The sequence below is a fragment of the Lagopus muta genome, chromosome 1 (genome assembly GCF_023343835.1).
Source record: "Lagopus muta isolate bLagMut1 chromosome 1, bLagMut1 primary, whole genome shotgun sequence".
NCBI lineage: Eukaryota > Metazoa > Chordata > Aves > Galliformes > Phasianidae > Lagopus > Lagopus muta.
In genome coordinates this window covers 188,475,727-188,499,930 of record NC_064433.1, presented here as the reverse complement: position 1 = coordinate 188,499,930, position 24,204 = coordinate 188,475,727, and the positions used below count along the sequence as shown (strand labels likewise).

The following is a 24,204-nucleotide window of genomic DNA, read 5'->3' as shown; positions in this document are numbered from 1 at the left end:
GAATGTGTATTTTGTGCCACTGATTCAACAGAAAAGCACCCATGGCAGCACCCTGGACAAACAGATGACTGAATCCTCTATTATCACTACTTGTATTATCAGTACTCGCAGGGGTGGCCAGCAGGGACAGGGAGGTGATTGTCCCTCTCTACTCTGCTCTTGTGAGGCCCCATCTGGTGTACTGTGTGCAGGTCTGGAGCCCCCAGTAAGAAAGACAGAGAGCTGTTGGAGAGGGTCCAGAGGAGAGCCACGAAGATGATCAGGGAGCTGGAGCACCTCCCCTATGAAGACAGGCTGAGGGAGCTGGGCTTGTTCAGCCTGGAGAAAAGAAGGCTGCGGGGTGACCTCATTGCAGCCTTTCAGTACCTAAAGGGAGCCTACAAACAGGAGGGGAATCAACTCTTTGAAAGGGTAGATAACTGCAGGAGGAGGGGAAATGGTTTGAAGTTGAGGGAGGGAAGATTTAGGTTGGATATCAGGGGGAAGTTCTTTACTGTGAGATTTGTGAAGTGCTGGAACAGCTGCCCAGAGAGGTTGTGGATGCCCCGTCCCTGGAGGTGTTCAAGGCCAGGTTGGATGGGGCCCTGGGCAGCCTGGGCTGATGTTAAATGTGGAGGTTGCTGGCCCTGCGTGTGGCAGGGGGTTGGAGATTCCTGATCCTTGAGGTCCCTTCCAACCCTGGCCATTCTGTGATTCTGTATCTTTACTGCAAACAGGCGTATCTTCACACTTCTTAAATTACATCTCACCAGCTAAAGTGAAACAAGGATCGTTTTCCCTCGCGTCACACCTGCGGACTTCACTTGCCATACCCACTCGCAGCTGCAGAGCCTGCTGCCACGACCTTCCCCCTCAGCGCGCCATTTCAAACCTGCCCCACACAACCTCTCCCCGTCCCGCACAGCGCAGCGCCCGCCGTGCCCTCAGCAGCCTTCCCGATGCCCGAGGCGGGCAGGGCGAGCCCAAGGAGCCGCCCAGCTCTGCGGGACGTGGCGCCGCCATTGGCGCGGGTCGGAGCCGCCTCCAGCCGCCACCTCCCTCTCCTCAGACGGGCGGCTGCCGGCTGGGATGAGGTAGCTCGGGCTTGCTGCTGATCGGAGGGATGGGGTAAGCCGCGGAGATGGCGGTGGGGTCCAGGAGGGTGTCCCGCTGAGGGGAGCCCCTTGAGGGGTGCGCTGGGTGCTGTGCCTGACTGTCACGCCTCACCTGAACCTGGCTTCTGCAGAATGATGCTTTAATAGCAGGCGGCCTTCTTCGTTTAAACAGGGCTGTCAGATCTCGGCTGTGAGATGCTGAATAGGAAGCACTTTAATTTTGAAGCATGAACGGTGTCTTGTTCTGTCTCTAAAGTGACTTTGTGGAATGGGACTTGGTCCTAAAATCCAGTGAGCTTGGTTGTGTCTGTGTGCGTTGAGGGATCTGCTGTATGTGGTTGTCACTGCAGGATAAAGGTCACTTAAATTTGGGGCCAGGCTGTTGAACGGCCTTGCAAGTACTGCTGAGCGCTCTGTGGGGGCTCAAAGCTGGAAAGTTGTGGCTGCACAGTGCCATGGAGCTGATGCCCTGTGTTTAACAGTGACGGCTGCAGTGCATGGAAGTGCCTTTCATCAGAGATACTGGAATAGATGTGAGAGTTTTATGATATTCATTAATTACTATCTCTTTTGCTTAGTGTTTTATGCACCCTGCTGCCTCCCCAGAAGAAAAGGGTGTGATCTCATCTGCTTCTGCCACAGTTTTGGGAAGGAAGACTTACCCTGGCCTTGCCAACATCTTAGTTATTTTGCAGGATTATTCTTGTTCCATCAGACTTATCTCCTCTTTGTTCTGCAGGTTTATTCAGCTTTCATCACACATCTTTCTTGTCTGTTCTACATGTTTTGCTCTTATCTTGCAAATTTTACTATTTGTATGTTTTCCTGTGCATAGCTTGGTCAAGTGTACCATGAGTTTCCTTCCATTTGCAGTTTTACATATTTATGCATAGCTATGTTATAAAATACTACTAGTAATATTACAGTATTACAAAATGCATATATATGTTGTTACAAATACCATATTTTAGTGTGCTTACACCCAGGTTTAAAGCAAGGCAATGCTAAGGCATCTTGGTCTACTTTTACCTTATGGGTGCAGCAGACCTCTGCTTTGGCTGCATCCTTGAGTTTTCCAAAGCTGTTATTGGACCTATCTCATACAAAGGAAACTTCTTCCCAGCATCTCCTGTAGCCCAAATGAACATAGTATCAGTTTCACTGTCAGGCTTTTGAAAATCTGTGAAACAGGTCATCATGTTCTTGTTTAATCTCCTTTTCCTTCAGTCCAAGTACCGCTGGACTGCTGTGCAACTAGGAGTGCAGGGCTCACTGGGTGAGAAGGAGAGTCAGGAGAGAAAGTTTGGTCCGGGATGTGGTAGCCTGACTGCGAGGAAGTAGACCTGGGTTTCTTGTTTCTGCTCACAGGGTTGCATCATATCTTTAATGAACTTTCAGTTGGATGGGCAGTTTAATCCTTGGTGGCACAGTCTCAGGGAGAGTTAAAAGTGAAGAAAATGAAACCTTCATAGACTGGCATATATTTGGTAAATGAGGGCATGTGTGTTTGAATCCTCTTGGATTAAATGGTTCTGGGGTTCTGGTTTCCCTCTCTTCTTGAGGGTGTGCCATGGCCACTGGGCAGTGCCTTGCATTGCTATCTTCATAAAGAATGAGCCACTCCTGCAAAACTAAATACCTTTGTTAGGCACAGGTATTACACTCTGAACTCTAGCCTCACAAACTAAACTCCTTATTTTGCTCACTTTATCTGAAAAACAATTTCAGTCACAACCTCCCTCTCCTTCTTTCCCATCCCTGTGCTTTTCAGCAGGATTTGTATGTCAAATCCAATTCACGCAGGACAACTTGACATGGCACCTCATCAGTGCAACTGCAGACTGCTGCAGAAGCTGTTCCCTGCTTCTCACCTCTCACATAGAGCAGTTGGATTTAGCTCTCATTGGGCCCTCTTAGGTTTCTTTGTATCACAGTGCTGACCCTGCCTGGAACCATCTACCTTGCTCTGTTTGGCTCTGGCTATCAGCATTTGGGAAAAGACTGTTTTGCACGCGGCTGTTTGCACGGCTGGGCTGGGCCAACTCGTGAGTGAAGTTTTCATGGCTGATGGACTTCCTGTTATTATTGCAATTTAAGATCACTATTAAGGAGGACTGGCATTGCTGCTTGCTGGCTTCAGATTTAGCCAGAATAACTGTGGTAGCAGATGGAGTATTTATATTATACAGATTTCCAGTGCATAACAATATTTTTAACTAGGTGATAAATATTTCCCTCTTAATAGGGAGCTATAGCAAACTTCTTTCAATGTGTTTGTTAACAATAGTAATTGTGAGGGTTAATACTATATGCTCTTTAAGATTCCTTGCAACCCAAACCATTCTATGATTCTACAAAAACTTCACTGCAAAGCTTAATTCTGGTAATTCTGACCGCATTCTATTTGCAGAGTGTAGGCTAACATTTCTATAACCATTTTCATTTTTACCTTACCCATCTCCAGACTGACTTTTCTCCCTTCTCTCTACTTATGTATCATTTCCATGACTGCAGGAGTCCCGAAGAACATTCCTTTCTCACTGGCACCTGATTTCTGCTGGCAATTGGATGCTGTGTAAAAGCCTGCTTTCAGATAGGTGTGTGCCTCTGTTACTGCAGCAAGGACCGCATTAACTGACGCAAGCTTTCCTATGAGCTTTCAGATTACATCAATTATTAGCTGAGTAATTTTAAGCTAAGAAATGTGCATGAGTGAGTGTCCGAGGTTTGTGGTTAGTCTGTCATCTCATGAGAAAGGACAGCCAAAGGGCTTGGTTTGTTTGCTCGCTATTTGTGTACAGCAAATTAAATGAAACCATAGTCACAATTAAGTTGGTGCCCGAAAAGTAGGGGGCCTGCAGTGTCAAATTAAAAAGAGTGGTTTAGATAAGTAAGGGTTGGTTCTGAGGCAAGGATGATGTGAAATGCTCCCCACCCGATTTGCGCTCAAACTGTCCCACCAAACTATACTGTGTAGCATCTTGCAGAGGAAGTGTGCTGTCACCAGTGACTTGAGCAGCAGTTCTCTGATGCGTAGAAGAGGCAGCCTGTCTGCCCAAAGGTTCCTAGTTTTACAAACACAGCGGGGGAAGAGCAGTGTGTCAGTAATGGTTGCTGTCCTTGCTCAATTAAGAGCTCCACAGTTGATTAACTCAAATGAGGAGTGAGAGTAGGAAAAGAGTCTTGCAGAGATGTGACAGGTCCTCTTGTTTAGAAAGCCTTCTGCATTAGCAACATTCTGGACTGCACAGTGACTACAGAAACTGCAGTTCGGTGTTCTTTGTTTTCGTATATAAAAGATTATTCAAACAACAAGTAGGAAATGTGTCACTTCCCAGTAGCCATTTGATGGGAAATACTTGTTAATTTGCTGTACTGCTTTGCTTACTCCCAGTCTTCAGTGGTACTTTTTCCAGACCAGAGTCCTCGATGGAAATGCCCACATCTGTGCTAATTAATACAGGAGAGCAAGGAGGCAGGGTAGAGGTAGGGTAGGTCTGCCATGGTCTCCAATATCTAAAGTTCTAACTCCTCTGTATTGGGAACCACTTTGATTTGCCTAAGGCTAAAACTTACTAAAAACAAGAATACATTTTACAGCAGTTTTTTTTTTTTTTTTTTAAATCACTTTTTTTTTTTTAAAACCATCCATATCAATGGGATTAATGTAGAAAACACATCCTAGGATTTGAATCTGTAGTTATAGTGAGGAAAAATTCCAAAGGAACTAGCCATCAAATACAGAAGTGTGTCAGGTCAGAAGATAACTTCATGCAACAGTTTGCCTCCAACCTCTATTAAATAATGCAGTTTTATTCAAACCTTTTTTCAGGCAAGGCATATCAACACTCTGTTGAGCAGCATCGTTGGTGGGTCTAATGCCAGTGACTGCATAAAGAATGAGGCAGTGATGATGGGAGCTTGTGTCTTGTTAGCCTCCCTGTTCTCTTTTTGGAGGGAGTCTGCTCCCTCTGTAAAGGGAGATGAGAATCACTGGTTACAATAAACAATGCTCTGCCTTCAGAGATCCAGAAGATTGAGCCATTTTCACTGTGATATTGAAATATCCCTTGCCCTGAGAACGTATTATTTGTTTTGCAATCACTGGTAAAGAGAATTATCAGCTAGAAGAATGTAGTTCTTGCATATGAATAATTATTCAATCAAACAATATGCTGGTGCATATGTAGGAGTATGATATGCAAGGAAGAACAACCAGAATCAGAGCCTCACAATTTATAATGAAATGTATGCATTATTGTTAACTTGCTGAAATTTCTGTAATTTTAAAGCTGCTTAGTAGAGAACTCAAGATCTTGTGTGTAGTTTTGTACTTCAGACAGTTAAGAATAAATGATTTGGCATCTACAGTCAACCTGATGAACAACAGTCAGTGGAAAAGCATCATTTAGATGTGTTTCCATTAGTTTCCTCTTTAATTTATGAACCTGTTATTCCAGAGACCACATCTTTTGAAACCACTGTCCTACTGACTGTGTGCCATAGCAGGTATAGAGATTCACATTCCTAGGCACTGCTGCCAGTATCCAATGAAAGTCCTATGAAAGAAATGGCAAGCAGCCATACGTTATTAGAGGGATTAGGCTACATCCAAAGCAAATTGTTCTTTCCTCTTCCAATTTTCAGTTGTTAACTCTTTTCTACTTGCTGTTAACATTCTTGCTCTCTTGTTCAGAGTGCATTTTGTGTAAACCAGAATGTTTGCCTGTCTGATATCAGCGAGGCTGTCAGTAAGACTGTTTTCAGATTGCAGCTACTCTGCAGGTAAAAAACAACAGGAATCTCCTTGGTTCTGGTAAGCAAGGGTAAGGTGGGAGCAGGGTTTGTTCTCTCGTTTTCCTGTTGTGGCTGCCTTGAGCAGTTGTACTGTAATTGCAGATAAGTAGGTTTTTTTCTTTATCTGCATGTTAGTGAACATTGCACAGGAGAGCATGTGGATATAAAATAAAGCATTTATGTGTTTGTACGAGCAACTTCAGTATTGCCCTATTAGATATTCCCTACTTCTGCAAAGGTTCCAACACCAGCTTTCACTTTGCGACCAGCTAGATAAAATCTGCCTCCCACTGGCTAAAAACTTGTGTTGTTGGCAAATGCTGCTCTTCAGTTTAGTCTCTGGGACTGCTGGAACTGTGATATGCTGTGTACATCTAGCTGGTATCGTTTTGAAAAGGCTTTGATAACACCTCGAGAAAGAGCGGCTGGATTGGCTACAGATATGCATATCTTACTGGAAGATCTCTTTCCTTTTGTCCTGTCAAGAATTACATTGACAACAAGTCACCTTGAGTGTGTTTAAGCTCAGGCCTTAAAACTGCAGGCACCCACGTTTTAGATTCTTAACTAAGAACTTAAGTTCCTCTTGAGAGTTAATTGGTTTTCTTTCTCCGTTACCCAAACTTAACTCTGCAGTCCTCTGAACTTCTGTGCAAATACACTCATGACCATCTTAAACTATTTGTGCTCGTGCCAATACTGGCATTTAGTTTAATTAGCTGTTCTTCCTCCAAGAGATTTACCTCATGTGTTTCGAGAAATTCTATTTTCTAAGCCTAATTTATTTTATTTTTTGCAAAATACTGTCACTGCCTGATGTGACCTTTTAATGGGAGCCAGTCCTGCAAACTTCTCCTTGCTCCTTGTGTTCCGAAATAAAGGATTTCCTGCAAATGAATGCTGGGGACAAACTTAGTTGCCTTTTTTCTGAGAATGAGTTTCCCTGCAGGTGCAAGTTGCTACATTGCACAGTTTATCTTTCTTCCTCAACTTCCCATTGCCTCGTTTCTGGGTTTCCAACTCATCCTAGCTGCTAGTGCTGATATGTCGAAGCATATGTACCTTCATACCATACGTATGGTATGGAGGTACATACAGATGCAGGCTGTTGGTAGCCAGGCTGTAAGGGTAGCTGTTCTGCTGGAGGAGTTGGCCCAAATAGGGTTGCAGAAGCAGACCAAGTTATTGGATGGGCTGTCACCTGCTTTTTCCTGTGAGAAGGCGTTGGCTGTAGACAGATTCTCTCAAGTGAAACTTCAGCAGCTTAGGCCTAGTGCACAAGGAGCACAGAAGGCAATTTTGAAATGTAAATCTGAGACATGCTGAGGTTGCTGCGTGTAAAAGGAAGCTCTGTTGATTTGACTGGACCAACTGACTGGGGTTTTCCTGCTTGGTTTCTGATCCTGTAGATGAATTTAATATCAGTCATAACAAACCACTCCAACATCTTCCTTACCTCTCCCTCATTACATCCCATATATATGCAGTGAGTGCAAATGTAAAAACCTAAGCTATGACTGTGGTCCTTCTTAATATGGTATAATGTTTGCAGTGCAGTATTTGAATTCAGATTATTTTCCAACGTGGGAGAAAGTAGGGGAGAAATAAAGGTCTGTGCAGGGCCAACAAAGCAGCCTTGCTGTTACAACATGTTCCAGACAAATGCAAAGCCTCCCTGGAAGGCATGGAGACATGCAACTGCCTGAGGAGGTTTTGAGAAACTTTATAAGGCACCATTTTTGGATGACTGCCTGACCTAAAGCACTTGGCACATGTGAGCAACTTAAGAGTTGAGGATGGCGAGAAGTACAGTGCATCTCAGCCCTTATTTTTATTTTTTATTTTCAAGACATAGAATCTTTCATGCATGAATTACAGAAAGCATAATTTCAGATTCCTGTTTATTACAGGGAGTAGAAACCTTTTATGAAAGGAAAGATTTTTGGTGTGGCTTCATTTGAATTTTAGGGGAAAAAAAAATAAAAATGATGCCTCATATCCCAAGTGTCACAAGTATTAGTCTACAACATAAGATGACAGGCTTTTCTCCAGAGATCATCAGTCTGGTGGTTCTATCAATTTCCATTTAATCAGTCTGTTGTGGATCTTTCTGTTTTATTTGAAACTTAGGTCTGAATGCTCTCTTGCCAAACATGAATGCTGAGGCCTCTCTATTCTTTCTGGCACGTACAGGACATTTAAGAAAAAGTATGTGAAGAATGAAAGAAGAAGAAAAACGGAAGTGGAAGGATTAAGCTTGGAGTGGTGGTGTGTGATTCAAACTGGACAAAAGCATTGATTTATTTTTAATTTTTGAAATCTGGCTGTAGATCTCCAACAAATGCTATTCCCTAAGCCAACATTTTGTACCATCAGTGCTTATGATCTCCTGCAGAAAGCCAGCCTTGCCATAGCTTGTGTTAGCAGGTCTCCCAAGGCTGGCAGTGTACATCACACACACACAAAGGTTTTCAACCTTGTTTATGCAGAGGCTAACATCTGTTTTGCCTTCAGTTTGTCTCTGGCATGGTTCCAGTGACTGAAGACTTGTGATCACAGTACACACTTCAGCATATGGATGATACACATTAAAGGAAGAAAAATTATTGTTAGGTCATTTTTCTTTAACTGCTTATCCAGTGAGATTAGGAGCCAGTTTTTCAGGTACCCAGTCATGCTTTAAATGATCCATTACGTTGTTATATTTGTGAAGAAACCTAAAAGGTCAGCTGCACTACTTATGCCTAGGCAGGTGAGCAAAAAAGTGGCAGTGCAAATTTAGTTGCAGAATCTGCTCTACAGAATGATGGTATCTGGGAAGTTCAGTCCCACCCTGCCTTGAGCTCCCCTGGGTCTGTTCAGTGAATGTTGCCCAACTGTTTCTTTTAGATTTTTGAATGAAACTGTTAAACAACATAACCCTCCATCAGCCTCCTTTAAAGATAAAGATACTGTTCCTATAATAGATTCCTTACAGACCTGATTGGCCAGACATAAGAAACATAAAATATCCACTTTTGATTGCAGTTATGTTTCATGAATCATGGAGAAGCTGAATGTGGCAGCCAAACATAACCACATGCAGAAGGCTGTTGCCTTCTGTAGAGGGACTGAGATGAGCATTAACCTGGCTGCAGCTGCCTTCCACATCTGTAAGATGTGCTGTTTTTAGAGGTGATGCTTCCTTGAGTAGTGCTAATATCTTGTTTTCCTCTCATGGTTGAATTGCTTACAACTTCTGAGACCAGAGGAGCAAGCACAAGGATTACCTGCATGATTTTAATGTTCAGTGTACAGTGCAAGAAAGCTACAAGGCTGCGCCAGTAGCTATCCTTTTTTAATAGGAGATCTGTTCAGTAACAGCTTCTCTGCTGCCTCTCATCAGATTTGTCACTTCGGATGCTTCTGAGGCTTCCACTGAATTCAAGTTGTTCTGTTTTTGTTTTTTTCCCCCTCTGGTTTCATTGTATCAATGAAACAGTCACTCTGAAACACTAAGAAACCCTGACATAGACACAGCTGACTCCTCCTCCAACCGTATTCTTCTGAGCTTTTTCAGGAAGAGGCTTTTGCCTTTTGTGGTTGGAATTATCTTGTAAGTGATTAGTCATCTGCTTTTCCAGAGGGTACCATGGCCTGTGAAACAGAGACAAAACAGTTTTTAAAACTACTACTTAAAGATTCAATTTGGTTTGGATAAAGCAGTGAGATTCATGTTACTGCACCATTTCTGATTCCACACATTCAAGACGTTTCTGTAGCCATTAGTTTGCTTTCATTACATATGTTCTGTAGCGCAGTGATTAAGCCTACATGGCATCATATTCCTGACATAATTATATGCTATTGCTGGTAAAATATTGTGAGTAAAAGTTGAATTCCTATCTTGTAAACTAAATTGGATTGCAGCCTGTGGAAACTATAGATACCCTGAACTTCCTTCATATGCTGTGGGCTGATATAAAGGAAGGGAAAATTATTCAAACTTCAGTATGCTTCTGGAAACAGTTCCTTCCTGACTTGAGCTCAAGTCAGAAGAATAGATGTATTTTGACTCCATCCAGCAGCTAATAACTGCTGCTTAAAGGTTTTAATGTAAGAACCTGGCTTTGCAAACATGGTACTTGATCGTTCAGTGCTGTTTGTTTTGGGTGGGTCAAAAGTCTGTTGTAGAATTCCCATTTGGAAATCTAAAGAAATAATCTCTTAAAACTGGTTTTTTTTTGTTGTTTTTGTCCTGAGTCAATAATAAGAAATGTTTATGAGCGATAAACATTTTTCTCACAGGCAAGATAAAATCCTTCAGAAAGAGGCACTGCAGTAATTGGAGAACATGCTCCTGAAGTCTTGAACTGGAGCATACAAATTGTTCTGCGTTCCCAGCCTCCTCCCATCTCGCTGCTGCAACACGTTGTACTTGGCAGCCTTCTGATTACTTCCTTAGGGCTCTTCCTCCAGGGCTTGTGATGACTGCTGCCCTTCTGTTCTCCTGGAAGGAGAAAGGCCTCTTTGAAGACGTGGAGCAGGAAGACAGGTGTGGAGGGCAAGGCTCACGATTTGCTGTGAGTGGAGTAGGGTCCAAAAGTTCAATGGCTTGTCCTTACAGGATAGTTCTGCTTTGGTTGGTTGGTGCCAAAAACAAGTGGCCTAGAAATGTGCTAATGCTATCATCATAAACCAACATGGCAAGCTCCTGAGTTTTAGCTTAAATGTTAGCTGGTTGGTGGTGGTGCGTTGTTATTTTATTTTTGTTTTTCTTTGTTACTTTTTCCCACTCAGCCTCTACACTCTGAATCAGGACTGCAAGCAGCAGTGAATTTTTTCTCAGAGATATGTGGCTCTTTCTGATCTGTGTATGATAACAATAGGCACAGGTTTTATGTGCCCTTGTACACAATGTCTGTGCTTGTGACTACATGCTTCTTTTACTTTAAATGGATATATGCTAGTGTTCTTGACTGTATTTTCTTCTCCTTCCTTCTCTTGCCCAAATTATTCTGCTGACTTTAAGAGCAACTTAAAATGCATTTATTTTTAAATTGTCATTTAAATGACGCTTGGTTCTGTGTTGCAGGGTGTGAGTCACTATATTCAAAAGCAGTGTATTTTCCTGACCATCTTGTTCAAGAGGCCTGTAAAACAGGTTTGACTTGAAGTGACCACTTCGTAAAGTTGTTTAATCACACTGTAAAACTTGTTTATTTTAATTTAAAAAAAAAAAAAAAAAAAGCCTATGTGATCTACTTCTCTGATAGCTAATGTTACAGCTTGTTCTTCCTTGTCTCTTTTTTAGGGAATGTTTTGGTTGCTCTTAAACACCGGATGTACTGGGTCAATGAACTGTTACTCCAAGAAGCAGAGCTGAGAGGACAAGCTGAGAAAACATCATTGCAATGGCAAGCAGCAATGCAGCACCTTCCCCAAAATCTCTAATCTAAGGAAACATGCACTTACTCAACTGCAACAAAGCAATCTTGGTGGTTTTTTAAATCCGTGATAGTGACGTGGTCCAGCTTTCTCAGTGCCTGCTAAAAAAGACTTCTTTTATACCTTTAAGAGAGACCATAAGTCTGTCTTCCTCAGCAGGATTTAAGATCTTTCTGGACACTTCAGCCCTGCCCATACACACACGACAAGATGATTGACCTAAGCTTCCTAACAGAGGAGGAACAAGAGGCAATAATGAAGGTGCTGCAACGGGACGCAGAGCTTAAAAAAGCTGAAGAAGAGAGAGTCAGGTAAAAGAACATGGCACCCTGGGTTGGCCTGGGAAGACCTACACAACTGGCATACTGGCTTATATGGAGCATAGGAGTAGGAAAAAGTAGTTGTGGTAGAGTGTGTGTGATTCAGAGACTTCTACTCTAGACTAGATTTAGTGTAGTTCCTGGGTGAAATGCCCCTAACACGCAAATGGTTCATTACTCTCCAGAAAGCTAATTGTTGATTGGGATGTTTATAACTCTGTATGAGCCAAGAACACTTGGTGTGCATCTGAACAGAATTTCTAGATTGGTTTCCTTGGAAAGGAAAGGACTGCATGGGACCCTGGGCAGCCTGGTCTGGTATTAAATGTGGAGGTTGGTGGCCCTGCCTGTGGCAGGGGGGTTGGAGATTCATGATCCTTGAGGTCCCTTCCAACCCTGGCCACTCTGTGAAAGAACTTAATTTGCCTACGTATCAACACTGAAACTGAACCGATGTATAATAAGCAGGAGTATTTGCTTCAAAAAATGCACAAGTGCCTCAAATAAACTAAAAAATCAATGTAGATGCAGTCAGCAACACGTCTGAGTGAGGAATTTGCACCTCAAATACATGGAGCATTGGTGCTATAGTCCACAGGAGGTGCCAACATTATGCTCCTTTGCAAAAAGAAGTCCTTGCAAGCCTACGGCTAATGTAGAAAACTGCTCCGTGTTTTCTTTGTGGTGTCACAGATGGAGAAATGGGTTGTTTGGAATGTTGTACTGTGGAATGTTTTGTGTGCTGGGAGGTTTCCCTATGGCTACCATTAGGGTAATCGCCGTGAATAAGGGATGTAAGTACTGAAAACAGCATTGCCTACATTACTTGACTTTGAGAAAGTCATTTACACCAGTACAAACAGCAGTGCAGTAGTGGTTTCAGCTAATGCAGACAGCTAACTGCTCAACAGTGGGAATATTTTTTTTTTCAGTCAGACTCAGTAACCAAAATCAGAAGAGGCCCAATAGCAAAAGAAGCGTTAGATGCTGAAATGTCCAAGTGCTGTAATGCAAACTGATGTTCATAGCACTTTGCTGAGGCTGGAGTTTTTCCTCATTGATTGAGGGAAAAGAACGAAAACAAACAAAACCCAAACGTCTGGGGAAAGGAATCTTCCTGGGAAAAACAAATCCAAAAAGCCACTCTTAGTAGTGGTCTGAAAAAATGCTGTCAACAAGTATTTTTGTCCGTATAACTTTGCTTTTGCCGTTTGTAATTGTAGCTCAAGAGGGTGTGGTGGAAAATGCAAAGGACTGCAGGTTGAAGCAGCCTGTAATCAGCTTGTTCCTACAATAGAGTATCTCTTCTGGTTTCTGAATATTATAACTTCTGGAAGCTTACATCTGAAACTGATTTTTGGGCATAGATGTGGCATATGGAGCTTACTTTTTAATCCAGAGGGTGTTCTAGTATATAAAATATATAGATCTCCAGCCAAGGAGATGTAGCATTTTGAATTCTGCAGCATTCCTGCACGCCTGGAAGATTCCAGGAGCTGGGATGGAATGTCATTATACAAATATCATACCATGACAAAGAGTAGTTTGTAGGTATGCATAATGGAAGTCTTTTAATATGGTCTTTTTCCCTCTAGAAAGAAATTCTGAGGTTTGAAGGGTGTTACAATTTGTTCCCTCTGTGGTGTCTGTTTGCTGCCTTTCTGGAGTTCTGACAAGCTGGTAACATGACAGAATCCTCTTTAAGCACCTTGTTAGTGGAATTTTACAGATCACCTGATGGAGTCCCTTCTCTGCTCACAGCCCCTGCTACTGTGTGTAGTAAAGCTGTGTCAATTAGACTTGTCCAACTAAGCATCCTCTTTAGGCTGTCTGCTTTAAATCCTGCTAAGCATGTAATGGATCCATCCTCCATCCTGCAGCTCCTTTTGTGTTGGTCTGAATCAAGCCAATAGTTTCAGGAACAGCATGATTTTGGGAATAGCATGCCTGCTTCCTCTCTGAGATCTCTTCTGAAGGAAAGAGGACATTGATGTTTTCTTCTCATGTGCGAAAGTCACTTTTTATACAGGCAGGTAGTGACAGGACAAGGGGAAATGGCTTTAAACTGGAAGAGGGTGGATTTTGACTAGATATGAGGAAGAAATTCCTGAAGCGAGGGTGGTGAGACACTGGAACAGGTTGTCCAGAGAGGTTGTGAATGCCTCTTCCCTGGAAGCATTCAAGGCCAGGCTGGATGAGCCTGTGAGCAACCTGATCTAGAGGGAGATGTCCCTGACTGTAGCAGGGGGTTGAAATTGATCTTAAAAGTCTTGAAAGTGATCTTAAAGGTCCCTTCCAACCCAAACCATTCTGTGATCCTGTGAAAAGGGTCATGAAGAAATCTCAGTTTACAAAAGGGTGTGATCTAGCAAAATCAATGGACAATTTATCCTCTTTCTTTCCCTTAAGACAAGAAGATCTCTCTCTTTGCTCCATTACCCCAAGAGTAGATGCTAGCCCCTGAATGGCACTGTTGCTGAGGAAGGCAGAAATGGCATAAAACAGAAAATCTGAATGATGGTTGATTTATTTATTATCAGTGTTCTTATTCCTAACCAGGAATTTCTGTTCCAGCTGAGTTTGGGTATTGAACAAATGAATGTACCAAGCACATAACTGGATTTCCTGGTGGTAGCTTCAGCCCAGCCCCTAATGAATTCTCCTTATAGCTGTGTAGTTTGGAGCTCTGACTGAAGACAGTAACGTGGAACAGAAATACATCTGCTTGTGAAGTTTTGAACTGTGGTCGAGTGACTCTTCTGTGGCAGGATGGTGGGCCTCTGGCACCAGCGTATCTGTGGCAGAAAGTTGTTGTGGCTGCCTTTGGGATACAGTCCTGCACAGCAGCTCTCAGCCCTTCCCTTCTCAGCAGAACTTCCTGGGAATGCTGCTGTGGGCTGTGCTTGGATCATTTGCTCCTTGTGTAAACAGAAGGAGACTCGTGATAGGGAAATGTTGGTGTGGAATTGTTTGTGTGCTGGATGGTGACAGCTGTGTGCCAAACCCTTTTAATACACACATTGGCGTGGCACTGGGTATCACTGAGGCAGCTTCAGGGGCCTAATTTGTGTGTTATATGCACTAATTTTTCTCATAACCATCAGTGGGTGTGGGTGGCTGTGGAACCCTTGTGCAAATAGGATTTTGATTCTGTTCTGCTTTAACAGACATTCATTCAGTCACTTTGCAAGAAGTGTTCCTTATATTGTGTACAGTCTGAAGGAAGAGTTCTTTTTCATTTACTTATGCCTATTAGAGGATGGATTTTCTGTTAGATGTAAGAATTCTGAAAGCATGCTTAACAGAGGCAAAGATGTTTTGAACGTGGGTATCATTTCATGTTTAAAGGGCTGACTGAAGACTGAGGAGTCCAGAAATGCTGTCTTACAGCTGCTGTCAAAGCTCATCTTTTGTTTCCTGAAAAGAATTACATGATTTTCCTGTTCTGTCACTCGGGAACATCTTCCAAATATTCCAGAAGAATATCTGAGGGTTCTTTTTAATGCTAAGTCTTTGCAAAAATGTCCACCTCACCACCTTTTTTTCCCTCTCTCTTTTTTTTTTTTCCTTATAACTTTATTTACATGTGTATTTGGAACTATTTCATATTTCATAGAAGTTTGCATATCTGTAAATTACTGGAAAAATAACATGTGGAAGAGGTGTGAGGTGTGTGGCTTACTGCTTACTCTACAGCACAGTGTATCTACGTCCTCTCCATTTTGTTCTGATCAGTAAACAGACTGACACTTGGTATACTTGATTGAGGTTTCTTAGCCCATCATCCTTTTGATGCATAGTGAAATTCTTGGAAAGCTTGCTTGGATTCTGGATGAACACTGTCACCTATAAGTACCTCCAATTTCTCTAAGTTTGGACCCAAGGAACGGCTAGCAAAGAAGGGTAGATGGAATTTAATTGGTGTGGTAGAAGAACCGGCTTAGGGAAAGTAGTGGGCACTAATAGGGATCTTTAACCTCTGAACAAAGCGTTCCCTCCACAAGAATGAGTTTCCAACAGTACAAAAATTCTTAATCCCACTGCACTTTGTGCTTATGCCTGGACCTGTGTAGGTTTACTGTGTGCCAAACTAAAGTCTTTGTCTTCAGAGTGGATAGTCTTGTTACTGTGTCTGTTAGTCTTGTTCTGGTCTGAAATCTTAAAATGCAACCTATTCTTTAACACAGCATCAATTTCAATGATGTAGGTTCCTCTGCTCATTTACAGTAGCTGTGTATACCCTGTGGTCTGTCATTTGATCGGGGCTGCTTTTATGCTTTATAGATCCGTTTTTAGAGCCTGTAATGTGGGTTTTGGGCAGATCCTCTGAGAGAATGTGCGTCCTTTCTACCAGTCTCTCTTGAGTTTGAATCATCTTGTACTGTTGTCTCAGGCTGACTAGTACCAACGATGCACTGTCACAGGGTAGCTGCTCCTTCGTTGTGAAGAGTGAGGTTTTTCCTCTGTGGCCTTATTTGGGCTGTGTATGAAAAGGGAGGAGAGGCTATTTGGAGCTTCTGTGCAAACCCTTGAAACAAACAAGCAAGCCAAAGAGTGGAATGTTATAACAAATGAAAGAAGTGGAAGCTAACAGGATCTGTGAAGGCTGGCAGACCAGTCTTGCTACGGCTGAATAAAGTTACATGAACTAAGAAATGCCCAAGCAAATTGACATTCTGTACATCTGCCTGGGGAGTATCTAATTACATGATTTATAACATGTAACGTGTTACATGTAACATGAAGCTTATTTTTAGCTTGACAGTGTGACCCTTCCAACCCAAGCCATTCTATGATTCTGTGATTCTATGCTCTTGCCTATGCAGAACATCCATATCCAGAGAGACCCCACAGGCAAGAATTAGAGGTGTTGCTGATGAGATACTATGATGACAGGGATGGGGAAAGGTTGTATAACCAAACAGGTTTGCTTTATTCTTTTTACTACAGCCCTCGACCAGCATAAAATTATATTGCACCTGTTACTTAAACCAATCACACAGTAATGGATTTTTGAAACTTGTGTATAGCCAATATGCACAAAGTAAAAAAAACCAAACGTATGCCTACTCAGGTCTGTCCATTATAAATGTTTTGGATGTAGTTCTCAAACAAATGCCAGGGCAGACTTTTTTCCTGCACCTTATTGAGGCATGAGCAGACTGAAGTGGCACACTCGTGCAGAATGCAGTGTTTGCACAGTTTTCCTTTAGACTTGTAAATGTTTTATGGCTGTTTTGCACTCTTACAGAAGAAGAAGAAAAAAGACTCATGGGTCTGACATGTAAAGTGCCTTAATGCCTTATCTAATATCCTTTCATTCCTGTTCTTGCCTAAATGGATTTACAAAAAGCATAAAAACATATTCTTTGACTGATCCAGAGCTTAAATCCTTTTTTTTTTTTTTTTTTTTTTTTAATTTTAATTTTTATTTTTTTAGCTGTGATCAGAGCAAATAGAAATGAGGACAAATTCCTGAGAAATCTCTCTTTCTCCTCCCCTCACGTGATATTTCCCTTGCAGGAGGAAGGCTTTTGAAGTGAGCTTATCGATAAGTTGGTGGTATCAGGCTCTAAAAAGTGTTTGTTTTGCCACAGTCAGTGGTTGCTTTTTTCACATCTTCAGAGCAGAGTGCACGAGACACTAACAATAATCAATAACATAGCTAAATAATAATTAAAACTAATAAAATCTTTCTTTGAGCCAAACACAAACTCTGATTTAAATGCTACCTACCTGGTCACAAGAAGTCTCCAACTCTCCTTCCAAAAAGCTCAGTTTAAGCTGTTGATTGAGGAATAACGCAATAAAAAGTTATTAAGATGTCAGTTGTCCCTTCTTACAAATTCTAGAATGCTTTGTAATTTGGGCTATGAGTAAGAGGATAAGGGGAAGGAACAAAGAATGCTGAGAAGGTCTAGCTGTACAGTATTAGATACAGGTATACATCACTAGATATATATATATACACAAAATAAAAAAAGAAACTGAAGTCATCATCACTTTGCTTTAGGATGCAGTGAGCTCTCACACCAGCCTACAAAGTGGAAAGATAAACTATTGTGATTTGCTGATAGAAAGGTTGACGTGGACTGATTATATCAGAGCAGATTTCCTGCCTTGAAGGGGAGGTTAAGCCCACTGTCAGATGTTTCAGAGATAGAGACAAAAAACATTTTATAGGTGATGTCTACACATCACCTTCGTACTTTGCAACTTTGACTGCCTGCAGAGTGCCCGAGAGTTGCTTTGCATGCAAGTTCAAGGTAATTCTGCATGTACTTAATACCCAGATTGGGGGGAAAATCTGTCTTTCCATCAAGGATATTTCATCTAGACCTAGCAGAAAAAGCCTATTAAGTGATGGGAGAAATCCAACCTCACTTTTAAAAGAGGAGTTTAGGATGAATTCTTTTTGACTTATATACCTTCACTTTCTCCATTTTAAAGTTACTATAGAAGAGAGGCACTAGCTTTAGTATAACTTCAGGATTTCTCACTGAAAACTGCAACACAGGGTAACTGGCATTTTAAGAGACCACTGAGGGACTTCAGAACAAACACGTATGTAGTGGAAAGTCATTACTGCATTTTTTCCTCATTGCAAATTTGGCAAACTGAGTCTGCAATCGTAATCTGGATGCCAACTTGTTTTTTGATCACCAAGAGAAAAATAAGGTAATGACAACTCGGTTAGTCTTTCTGTTGAGTGGGAAGCTGGCTTAAAATCAACTGTTTTAGTTCTGCTTTTAGTTCAGCTGTGGTGCTGGAAGTAAATGTAGCAGTGGAAAACCACAGCTGCAGTCTGACATCTGCACAATTCCTTTCTAGGTAAACCACAACCTAAATCTAATAAATAGCAATGAAATGGACCCCCACAGTATAATCAGTTTGATGTTTATTTTTTAAAATGCAGAAGTTTGCTCATAGCAGAGCTTGAGAACTCGAGCAACATCGTGAAAAGAGTAATTTGTAATCTCAGTAGCGCGTTTTTGTAACAGGTCTATGATGTGTCGGTGAACACAACTTCTCAGAAGCTTCTTCCTGCCAAGAGCTAAAGCTGCATGTTCTGATAATGCAAATCTGCCTCCTTATTTGTGGTAGATGAATAGATCTGATGTTTGTTGCTCTTAGTTTCTCAAGAGACTGGACTGATGATGAGAGGAGGACTAAGTCAATCTAACAAAAGTCAAGTCCTTAAGTTATCAACTTGAGAAGACAAAACAAAGGAAGTAAATTCATAAGCTAGTTGTGATGAACTCCCATCAGCTTTTTCAGAATACAAGCTCCGTACACTGGACACACAATTTATGAAGGAGGTACTGAGACCATGCTTATATTTGGAAGGCCTCTTGAGTTTGTGGAATTGAAGTATGCTGACCCCCATAGGTAGCAAGCTGATGCTCCCTTCCAACCAAACTAACATGGCATTGGCCACAGGTGACAAGTAATTAGAAGCTAACAAGCACATTCCTTGTGCAAACCAGCTACTTCTATAGCTCTGTTGAGCTAACTTGTGAAGGTATCATACTGCACCCTAGTTTCTGTGGCTGAATGCAAAGGAGAAAAGAGTGAGCAATGCCTGGGATAGAAAGGCTTAATCAGAGGGAAAGTACACTGAATGCTTCTCCTGTGACTCAGTACCTTCCCACTTGAGAACTTCCCTTGGCATGTGTTGTCAGACTGCCCTGAAGCACCAACTGGGGTCAGAGCTCTGCTGGCTTGCAGGCTAAGCAAACAGCTGAAAAGCCAGTCCCTAACCTGAAGGAGCATATGACTTGAGAAAGCAAATAATACATGGGAAAGAAGGTGAAAGGGAAAAGCATTCATCTGTATGATAGCTCTTGCATACCCTATTTCTGCTGCTCCTGCTGTCTTTGTTCATTAATGGGCTGAGCAATGAGGAGCTGGCTCATAACTGGGAGTGTGTTTGCTTGATGACAGAGGGAAGCTACAGCTGTGTTCCTGCTCCAGTATGGAAGATCTGCAGCTGATGGGAAGTAGGTATTTTGGCTCTGAGAAGCACAGAGTTGTAAGCAAGAGGGAGGGCCAAATTTTAAATTGTCTAGTAATGCTATGGACAGCTGAATCTTGGCATTCAAAAGGCCAGTGATGACCTTGGCTCCTGGCAACCTCAGCTGTACGTAGCTGATTCAAGATGAGAAGCAGTCTTACACCTGCTCAGGAGGAACTATATAAACCTTATAATTTCCTGCCATACTAATATGAAGGAGGAGTAGAGCGATAGGTGAGGATGGTCTGTTTTAACATGAGGGTTGGAATTGGCTCATAGTATCCTTTTTCTATTGTGAATGATTATTCTTTGCAGTCAAATCTGCAACCTCTAATAAAAGGGCTGTGATTGTAGCTGCATGACTGGGCAAGAAGATTCTCCTAACTCACGAGCAGTATAAAATTGGCATTGACCTTGGCTATTGGGCCAAGATGGAAGATGTCACCGTCCTATAGCAGTGTGTAACATCTTTAGCCTTAATGTCTCTGAGTAATGTGTAGACTGCTTTGCTTTCTCTGGAGAAAAGGAGGCTGAGGAAGACCTTATTGCTCTCTTTCAATATCTGAAAGGTGTTTACAGTGAGAGCAGGGTTGGTCTTTTCTCATTGGTGACAGGACGAGGGGAAATGGCCTCAAGTTGCACAGTGGTAAGTTTAGGTTGGATATCAGGAAAAGCTTCTTTACAGAAAGGGTTGTTAAGCCCTGGAGTAGGCTCCCCAGGGAGGTGGTTGAGTCACCATCCCTGGATGTGTTTTAAAACCGCTTGGATGTTGTGCTCAGGGACATAATTTAGCAGAGGGCTGTTAGAGTTAGGGTAGTATGGTTAGGTCATGATACTATGACTCATACTAGACTTGATGATCTTTAAGGTCTTTTTGAACCTGAGTGATTCTATGATTCTTTGATTCTCCCTTTGGCTGTGTTTTCAGGTTGTTTACAGAATCATGAATGGAGAAGGTAGATTAATTCTGATTTATTTATTTTTTTTCTTTTAAGTACTTTCTAAATCTGTGTGGTAACTTTCCTGGTCTGCAGTTAGTCTTCATGCCATGTAAAAGGCGTGTGCTTAGTGTGTTATATGCCTAAGAAGGAAAGAAAACAATCTCAAATTGTTCACAACTCCTTATTCTGCTAAGGCATGACTCATGTAAGCAGGGTAACACTGCTGCCTTTCTCTGTAAGGAAGGCATTCCTTGCATTTGCATAAGGATTTATTGAAAAATGGTAGCGTGTGTCCAGTATAGTTTTGGAGAGTGTGTATAGAGGTAGTACCACGTGAACAGCTTTCAAAGGTATCTTCAGAGCCTCAGAACAGCCCTGGACTTGATTTTTGGCACAGATTTCCTGTGCTGCCCTGATAGCTTATCTCAGCCTTAACTTTGGGAAAACCGGCCTTTGGAGGCATGAAGTCAAGGTCTGTCATTACTGGGCATACTTGGCTTGCAAGGTGATCAGAGCAAGACATCCTTTTGAAGCTACTTCTACTGATCCTCTGAGGGTAATAAGGATAAAGGTCATCTGCCTTAATAAAATAAAGGAAGTAACAGGTTAGAAGATGGAAATAGCACGCTGAGACAGCTTCTTCTGACGCTACACCTCTAAGCACTTCCAGAGTAAAACACTCTGGAAAAACAAAAAAACATCCAGGCTGTAAGAAATGTCAGCATTCAGAGGACAATAAAGCAAATTACAGAGTAGAAAAGAAGGTACACACTTAGTGTAGCCCTAAGAGCATTTGGTTTCATGTCTGCAAAGAAGCTGTATCTTGCTTGTCTTTATAGTTCAGGTAAGTGTTCAAGTAGTTTCTGAAGTTAAATTTGTGTAAGAATAACACTCTGTGTTGCATCTATATATTGTATATATTGCAGTGAAGTCTGCCTTTGTGGCAGATCACTGAGCATCCGTTACCAATGCGTTCAGGCTTTCCCTTTTCTTTGTGCTTTGAGGCATAATACACAATAAATGCTGTGGTTATATCTGAAGAATTTGATTATTATGCAGTTTGATTTCTACAACAGGTGTTTTGCTGTGTCTGTTAAACAACAGAAAGATAAAGCAGCAGAAAAAAATAGTAGCTTTTATTTCTTAGTACTTTCTGCCACATTCTTTGCTGTACCTCTTGTCTTGCATTCAGCATTTGTGGGAACCTGTATATTTACACCACATTTAGCATTTTACTTCACTTACTTTTATTCTGCCCATTGCAAGTAAGTAAAGTGTGAATGTCTCTCATTTATTTATTTATTTATTTCCCTCAGGCACTTACCAGAAAAAGTCAAAGATGATGTTCAGCTGAAGAATATGAGTGGGCAATGGTTTTATGAAGCAAAGTCAAAAAGGCATAGAGATAAGATCCACGGAGCAGATATTATTAGAACTTCCATGAGAAGGAAGCCTGCTACTCTTGGTAAGCATTTAGCTCATGTTTTGTTTTGGAAAGGCTGGTATAGAGGCAATACTCTTACAGCAATGTCAGAAGTAGGTGAAATGCAAGAAGAGTATGTTAGTCTTATGAACAGGAAATTATTCATGGGAAGGTTTTTATATGTACTTTAGAGTGTTGGTTTCCCTCTCTCCAAGAAGAGCCTGGCTTTGTTGTCTTTACACCCTCCCTTCAGGTATTTATAGATGTTGATAAGGTTCCCCCAAGCCATCTCTTCTCTAGGCTTAAAATGTCCCAGCTTTCTCAGTCTTTCCCAAGAGGAGGGATGTTCCAGTCCCTTAGTCATCTTCCTGGCTCCTATTGGAGTAGGACACAGTATGGACACTGTCTGTGTTAAGTGCTATCAGGAGGGACTGTGCTCTGCATTCCTGAACTGCATTCTTATTTCTTTTTTTGAGGCCCTATAAGTAAATCCACAACATATAAAGTATCAAACTGAAGGTATTTCCTCTTCAGTACAACTTTTCTAGATTTCATGTGCTCTGTTGGAGATTTCTGAGACTTAATATTGTATTTTTAAAACTCTATTGGAAAGGAAAAAAAAAAGTGGGCATATAATATATTTAATATCAAAAGTAAATTTAGTGTATTGTTTGGAGAGAAGCAAAACAAAAAGGGGAACATGAGAGCTGCTGTACTGGACCACATCAAAAGCTCATCTCCCCAGCATCTGGGTGCCAGGTAACATGCACAGATCCTATGAACAGGACCAGACTGCAAACCGTTTGCACCTAACCATTTTTGAATTAAAGGACGAATTCCTGGTTTTTGGCTGTGTCTGTTTGTGTTTGTTTTCCTATTGATTTGTTCATTAAATTCCATAAGACTTTAAGGCTGTTGCTTTTAACTTTTACTATGCTTTGTCTCGAGGTTTTCCATATAACAGGTGAGCACTTCCTTTTCTGGTTTTGAGCTGATTGCCTTTAACATTATCTCCCGGAAAGAAAGAGACAGATCCATATTAATAGAAGCATATGTGAAATAGTATGCAAGATTTTATAGACCTGTTATAAATCTCTCCAGCATCTGGTTCTCTTATCTAAAGATACTGGTATATTTTTGTTACTCTTTGTACAGGAAGTGATTTATTTCTCAGAGACCCATGTCCCCTCTTAACCTCCCATAGTTCTAAATCCTTTCGTTTTAAAAGGCAAGAGTTATATCACCCGCACTAAACTGCACTGAAATTTGTAATCTTCATTCCTTTTTTAAGCTCTGTTAAGGGATTTTTGTGTGTGCGTGTGTGTGTGTGTGCGTGCTAGTGAAGCAAGTGAGATGCTTATCATTGTTGGGGTAGATTACTGCTGCTGCATTCTATAATTTTTTAAACAACAATTTAGCATAATTTTCTGGTGATGAATTCCACTACATTACACCTTCTCAAATCTTCTGCTCCCATAGATAAGTTTGGATAATGGCAGTTTAGTCATCTTTTGATTACTGTGGGGCAGGTTCTGGATTTTTGACTTAATAAGAAAAGGCCTGAAACAGAATGAAAAACAGGTGATTAGTGAGGAGTGTTCTTTGGTTTTGGACTTCTGAAGGTTATGAATATCAGCTGTAAAGCTCTAGCTGCAGTATATAATAACTTACTTACAGGTTAAAGTACTTCAAGACATATCTTGAAGGAAACTTCAATTCAAAAATTATTTCCAATCTAATTACTTGAACAAAGGGGCATGCTGCTGCATTAAAAATTATGTGCAATTCCTTAGCTTCAGTGACTCATTTCTTATCAAGATAATTCTTGCTTGTGTGTATGGATAACAAGAATGAAAATCTTGCTTTTCTTTGCATACAAATTTCTGAACTGTTGCAGAAGCACAAAAGACATTAGAGGAAATAATGTAATATTATATAATACTCCCCAACTTTCCTGTAGGCTCCCTTTAGGTACTGTGGAAGGCCACTATAAGATCTCCCTGGCATCTTCTCTTCTCTGAGCTGAACAAGCCCAGCTCCTTCTACCTGTCTCCGTAGGAGAGATGCTGCAGCCCTCTGATCATTCTTGTGGCCTCCTCTGGACCTGCTCCACATCCTTCTTGTGCTGGGAGCCCAAGAGCTTAACACAGCACCACAGATGGAGGAGTCTCATGAGAGTGGAGTAGAA

The 24,204-nt window shown here is 41.6% G+C and overlaps 2 protein-coding genes across 14 annotated transcripts in view; one reads left to right on the top strand and one right to left on the bottom strand.

The window, feature by feature from the left end:
* CCDC83 (coiled-coil domain containing 83) overlaps positions 1-24,204 on the bottom strand; it is a 77,213-nt gene that overhangs the window by 20,363 nt on the left and 32,646 nt on the right. The window lies entirely within an intron of this gene.
* SYTL2 (synaptotagmin like 2) overlaps positions 987-24,204 on the top strand; it is a 50,614-nt gene continuing 27,396 nt past the window's right edge. For 9 of the 13 annotated variants that reach the window (XM_048939694.1, XM_048939684.1, XM_048939676.1 and 6 more), the window contains exons 1-3: positions 987-1,107; positions 11,185-11,629; positions 21,910-22,058. In XM_048939694.1, the coding sequence (XP_048795651.1) occupies positions 11,529-11,629; positions 21,910-22,058 (250 nt within the window). In that variant the 5' untranslated portion in view covers positions 987-1,107; positions 11,185-11,528. The other 4 variants (XM_048939712.1, XM_048939718.1, XM_048939724.1 and 1 more) reach the window with 4 other exon arrangements.